The 6405-nt window shown below is 44.9% G+C and overlaps 1 protein-coding gene across 1 annotated transcript in view; it reads right to left on the bottom strand.

Moving 5' to 3' along the window:
- Positions 1-1694: 1694 nt before the first annotated feature.
- Positions 1695-6405, bottom strand: part of LOC123976939 (glutamate receptor ionotropic, kainate 5-like) — a 203242-nt gene continuing 198531 nt past the window's right edge. Inside the window, exons 19-20 of the mRNA XM_046059354.1 lie at positions 6041-6162; positions 1695-3192 (exon numbers count right to left, since the gene is read on the bottom strand). Of these exons, the coding sequence (XP_045915310.1) occupies positions 2422-3192; positions 6041-6162 (893 nt within the window). The 3' untranslated portion in view covers positions 1695-2421. The remainder of the gene's footprint in view (positions 3193-6040; positions 6163-6405) is intronic.

Genomic DNA, 6405 nt, shown 5'->3' with positions numbered 1-6405 from the left:
AAAAGCCCCCCCCCCCCCCCCCCCCCCACAACAAAAATCTAAACTATAAAGCAGTTTTCACTTGCTACAACCTGCTTCACCACAGAAAACAAACTGAATTTGAGATGATGTACTCACTTTAAACCTTTAAATTGTCACAATAGCCACCAATTTCCACAATATAAGATAAATTAGTTTACAACACACGACAATAAATCTCACAAAGGAAGGTTTAAATAAAATATAAATCTGCTATGAGAAAATAAAAGTCCTCCCCTGCTCTCCCAAAAACATCTAAAAAGACGACACTTCAGCCAAAAGAGCTGCTCTGAATATTTTTCGTAGAGTCCCTGACAGTCGGCTTCGGCTTCACAAAAGTACTTTTAGATCGGTCAGCACGCTCGGCTGTGTCTTGGCACTGTGTTTCCAATCGTAAACTGGCTGTGGCCCAGATATGGCTGCCAGATTTGTGGCCAATACCGGACCAGAAATTTAGCTGATTTGGCTGAATTATTCAACACAAGTCTGGCATGAGCGTGAAAACTATTCTTGTCAGATTTAGCTTGCTTTTAAGATATTTTAGCTACATATGATTGATTTATGACTTTTACTTTGAAAAGGCAAAGCAGCAGATGCTTCCTTGTTCTTTGGCGGCTTGTGAACAGTTCAAATAGTTCAACCTTCAAAGGAATAGTTAGGAACATTTTGGAAAATACGCACATTTTCTTTGTTTGTGAGAGTGAGTTTTTTGGTTTTCATGTCAGGACCAAGCGGGAACCTCCGGGTCTAAAAAGGGAAGCCAATGCAAAAGTACCTTAAAGCTGCTTTCTCTCTAACGGCCGGCAGGGGGCGACTCCACTGGTTGCAAAAAGAAGTCCAGTCCCTATAGAAATAATGATATATGGCTACTTCTCAGCTGATTTATTCCCTCAGTAAACACTTTCCTGATGAGTTTATGGTCTCAGTCGCTAGTTTCAGGTCTTCTTCAACACAGCATGATGTTCATTTAGTAAATTATGGTCCCATTTAGAGGAACAGAGACCATTTAATTTAAGCCTGTTTTTCGCAAGCCAAAATTAGCATCCCGGCTAAAATCACCTTGCTAACCAAGCTAGCTGGCGCCACTGTCATGTCCAATTATCGTCACGACTGCTGGTTGCAAATAATCAAGATGGCAGCGGCCAAAATGCCAAACTCAAGGCTTAAAAACGGTAGTCTACCAACGGAGGACGTCACGGTGACTACATGTGTATGATCTTTTATACAGTCTATAATCAGCACGTGGTTAGCCTAGCTTAGCATAAAGAATGGATGCAGTAGGAAATTGCTAGCTTGGCTAAAGAGCACTAATTAAGTTGTTTGTTTAATCTGTACAAAAATAATAATTTAAGGGGAGCCTGTCCTTATGCTAAGCTAGGTTAACCACCTCCTCACTCTTGCTCCGTACTAAACACACCATGTTATCCATCTGAACATCTGATTCTTGGAAAGAAAGCGACTGACCGTATTGCCCCAAATGTTGAAACTATTCATTTAAAAACAGGAGATAATACTAGTTTCTGATAGGCTCTCTGTTAAACTGTTAAAACTGTTCAACCAGACACCGAAACCAAAGGTCCTCTCACAAATATAAATAATGAACTTGGTGAGGAAAGATTTACTTTGTCTGACATTTTAAGATTTCTGATTGTGCGTCCTTTACTTAGTGAATTAGATGCTGCATGGAAAAGAAGAACTACCCCAGCACAGCTCGGTACACTTCAGGTGATGCATCCGTTTTCCTGCTTCGTGGATCACAGCACCGGTTGGTCACGTTTCCAGACGTCAGGTCAGCAGGAGTCTGCACAAACAGCGACAGGGTTTATAAGAGCTACATCCTCCAGAGACGTCCAAACGACGGACAGGTGACCATGATCACTGTACAGCTGCTCTGCTGCTACCGTGTGTGTGTGTGTGTGTGTGTGTGTGTTGGTCTCCTTCTATACAAACACCTGGTTCAGTATTCAAACAGTAAACACAAGCCTTTCTCTCTTGGTGTCTCTGAATCCTCCTCACTTGGCACGGAGTGTGATGATTGGCCGAGGCAAGAGGTGGAGGACTGAATGTGGCCGAAACAATCAAGACCCCAGGATTGTGTCCATTTGGCAGGCACTTCCTGTTTGTCCGTCCGCTGCGGCACCGCGATCCAAAGACCTCGGCTGGTTTAATCCAAAATGTAAGGTTTGGTTTACAGTGGTTTAATCCGTCCACCCCTATGAAAAGGTTACTGGTATGATCCATTGAAACTGGCTGGGTCTTTATGAACGGCCCTGCAAATGGGTCAAAATGGTTTTTCCCATCCGCCCCTGCTGATAGGCCAGTTTGGACTGGTCATTGGGGCCAAAAAGTAAAGTTCACTGACCTTTGACCCCTCTGATGACGGCCCACACAGCGTCTTTTTGCTCAGTCGTGCCCCCCTAGTAAGTCCATAGGTGGGCGTGTCGGCGTTTTAGGAGGGGGAAGAGGCCGGGGCGGTGGCGCCGGCTTGTTATTGCCCCGCCGCGGGCTTGCTGTGCCCCCGTCGCTGTCAGCTCTGTCTGCTGGGATGGGAGGAGGCGGCGGTGGGAGGCGGGGCAGCGACATAGAGCCATGGTGGTAGTGGAGGTGGTGGTGGGGGTGGGGGTTGTGGCGATGGTGGTGACCCGGCGTCGCCATGGAGGGAGGGATCCGGGAGCAGGAGGAGGCGGAGGACGATGAGGAGGGGGGGGGAGGTGGGGGAGGAGTATGTGTGGCCGGCCGCAGGCTCTGGATCCGCCGGCACTCTTGGCAGATTCGCACGTGGCTGCAGCCATGCAGGACGCTGCGCTGCGGTGCGGGAGGAGCCACCAGGGCTGACGCCGGAGGAGGTGGCGTGCCGGTAGTGGCGTTGGCGCCTAGTGGGTCTTCAAGGAGCCTCTGTGGCCCCGGGCCCAGATCAGGGCCTCCTCCCATACCTCCCCCAAGGCCCGCCAACCCGCCTGTCAGCGGGCCGGCGCCGCTGTACAGTTTGCCGTTGCTGAGACGCATCTCACGGACCAGACGTATGGGGCGCGGGGCGGCCAGAGCCAGGCGGGAAGGGTGACGCAGAACTCCGCCCCCAGCGCTGCTCAGAGGCCGGCGCCGACGGGGGCGAGAGTTTTTCTTGCAGGAGACGGCATTTCGAAACTCCGTCAGCATCTCCTGACAAACAGAGACCTGAGAGAGGAGCACACACAGAAACATGAAACATGAGCGCACATCTAAGACAACACGGTGTTCAGAAGCTGCTGTAGAGGTGCACTGCCAGGGAACAGCTGACCCCAAAAGTCACAAACCAACACACACAGTTTAATAACTGCTCCAAAATGAAGTGTGGAAATCAAAGTTGTGTTCTTGCTGGACAGTTTGTCTCTGCTGCCACCACACAAGGAAACAGACTGCTTGAGTACGTCGATATCAGACTCTTTTAAATAAAAATCGGATCTTTTCTTTCCTCGTATTAATCATGTTGGTATTTGTGTTCAGACTAATTCATTTAATCTTTATGCTCATGTTCTGAAATAATATAGCAAACCTGCTGTGGCAGGTTTTAAAAGCGTTAACATTTTCTCAATGTTAAATATTAATACACACGTTTTTTTATTTTAATATCAGTATTCTTACTTTGGCAATATTGTATCTGGATATGATCGTGCCAATAAAGCCCTTTTGAATTTGAGAGAGGAAGAAAATGTGTGCCTTCGCATATGATGGAGGGGAAATAGAGTGAATGTGTGAGTGAGCGAGACGTGAACACATTATGCTCTGGATGTTTTTATCTTAATGCTCTGCAGTTTCCCACCTCAAACTAGTGTTATCTGTAAATATTGTATGAGTGTGTGTGTGTGTGTGTGTGTGAGTGTGTGTGTGTGTGAGTGTGTCCTATCATCTGTCATATAAAAAACTGTTGGGGCCGAAAGTCAAATAAATGGCAGATAAATGAAGAGCAAATGAAAGTCAGAAACTGTATCTGCAGAGGACGAATAAATGGTCACACCAGACGGCTGGAATACAGATACGAGTAAAGAGAGAAATACAACTCCGTCCCAAAGCACAGCTTCCTGTTTGGGCTGGAATTAAATCATTTTCGAAGCATTGAAGTCTCTTTTAGCTTCTTATTAAAGCCACACTAATACATATTTTACATTACACGCTATGAAGCCAATGTGTTAATGAGGGGAACCTCAACTTGTTTGTTTCTAGTGTATGTGCACAAGTGCTGCAACACAACACGATTTCTTTACTCCAGTTTCAGTCTGTTCCACTGATGATGGCAGTATAAGGTTGCACCTGCATTCTCAGTGATTTTCACACATTATTTTCACACAGTATTTTCAGAACAGGTGGTCAGTAAAAAGATCAACCTTCTAATACTAAGAACGCATTTTTTATTTGGAATTAAAAGTTTAGTGTGACTTTGTTTAAATACATAAAAAAATGAGCAAACGTGAGGATTTGAGCGACTCTGATGAGGGTCAAACTGTGATGGCTAGACGAAGGAACAGCAACAGGGCCAGAGATGCACATGGGGAGCGAAGCCTGGCCCGTGTGATCCGATCCAACAGACGAGCTATTGTGGGTCAAACAGCTGATCGATTGGTGTAAGCTATTTGGTAAAAGACAACAATCTAGCAACATGCTTTAATTTAGACACAAACAGTTAGTCATATCAAATATTTCTACTTAATACTCTGACAAGTAATCAGCTTTTCACCAAGTTCAAACAATAAAAAAATGACTCAACAACTGTGACAGTCCTTTAAAAAAAGAATTATAAAAACATTTTCCTGACGCTTTTATCCAAAGCGACTTACAACTAGGGATTAAGTGTCTTGCTCGAGGACACATAGTGGAGGTCGTGGTATACTGTCTGTAGAAAATCCAGCGTTCAACACATTTGTAAGGCCTCTGGGATAAACACAATGCTTTTGGGGGAGAAACAAGGTATTTAAAACTTGTACCACCCTGTACTCCATTGTATTCACATTTCCCCAACTTCTGCCAGACACATTTGGAAACTTTGGGACCAAGGATGTCACTTTGTGTAAAAAAAAAAATGGTGCGGACAAAAAGATCCTTGAACTGTGAAATTTGGAGTATTAAACACTTCATTTCCTGCATTCTGGTGAATGTTTCTGCACCAATTTATGGTAGAAATGTTTTTATTTATTTAAAAGGAAACACAGGCAGCAGACATTACAAAATATATAACAGAAGCTCTCAGGCATTCTGTGCTGCTTTCAGATCTGTTTCTCCGGTAGATCAACTTTTCTCCTGTAATATCCTCCCTGCTGAGGCAACACACATGCAGGCATGATTTAGTCTTCTCTCCTCTTTTGTCATGTTCACAGGGAGAGAACGGAAAAAGTGGCCTAAAAGAAACTGTGTCAAAAAGTTGTTAAAGTTGCCGATTGGTGCTGCACGTTTTTGGGTCATCTGATCAGTCGCTTGGTTTCTTTTTGGCTTAAATTACTTCTTTTGGACAACGCACATTTGTTTCTTCTATATTTTAATTGCACTGCATGTTTTCTTCATGAGCAAATAAACCTTTCTAAAGGCATTTTCATTTGTTATTTAACTGTAAGCTATATTTCAGACTGTTTTTCAACAAATTATGCTTTAAAAAAGTGACGGGGACAAAATCAGCCATTTCAAAAAGTGGTGGGGACACGTCCGCAGCGTCCCCAACGTCCCCAGTGTCCCCAGTGTAAATGACACCTATGTTTGGGACTCCATTATAATTCGGAGGTCTTTGATTTTGAAGAAAAAAACCAGCAACAACATGGGTTTAATGATGGAGTCAGTGAGCAGGCTGGAAGAGCTTAAATTGTGACTTTTTGTATGAACTTTTGAATCAAGCACATTCTGATCATCATACTGCATCAAATGAAAACACACACAGACACACAGGCGGATGACCTACTGAGGTGTTTGAGCTGAGGCTGAGGCCGGGGGCGGGGCAGGAGGAGGAGGACGAGAGAGGAAGAGGAGGAGGAGGAGGAGGAGGAGGATGATGAAGGTTTACCTCGTCCGTCTCTGCGGAGCGGCGAGTCGACCACACAAACTCCATGATGGCGACGAAGACGGCGATAATGAGGCCGCAGATCAGGACCACAAAAATCCCGCCGATGTTCTCCATGCCGAGACCTGGAACGCACATAAACACAGTAACGTACAGTAGAGTGACAACTAAGTTAATGAAACCCTGTTTCGATTTTTTCTAAAACTATTTCTTTATGTGTCACCTCCGTGACGCATTATCTAAAGATATAGTTTCCCTGGATGGCATCGCCTTGGCCTCCAGCACCACTGTGAGGAATCTTGGAGTTATCTTTGATCAGGACATGTCGTTTAAGTCTCACATTAAGCAAATTTCAAGGACCGCCTTTT

The sequence above is a fragment of the Micropterus dolomieu genome, linkage group LG09, assembly GCF_021292245.1.
Source record: "Micropterus dolomieu isolate WLL.071019.BEF.003 ecotype Adirondacks linkage group LG09, ASM2129224v1, whole genome shotgun sequence".
Taxonomy (NCBI): Eukaryota; Metazoa; Chordata; class Actinopteri; order Centrarchiformes; family Centrarchidae; genus Micropterus; species Micropterus dolomieu.
Note: the sequence above shows the minus strand (reverse complement) of the source record. Positions and strands in the feature narration are given on the sequence as shown.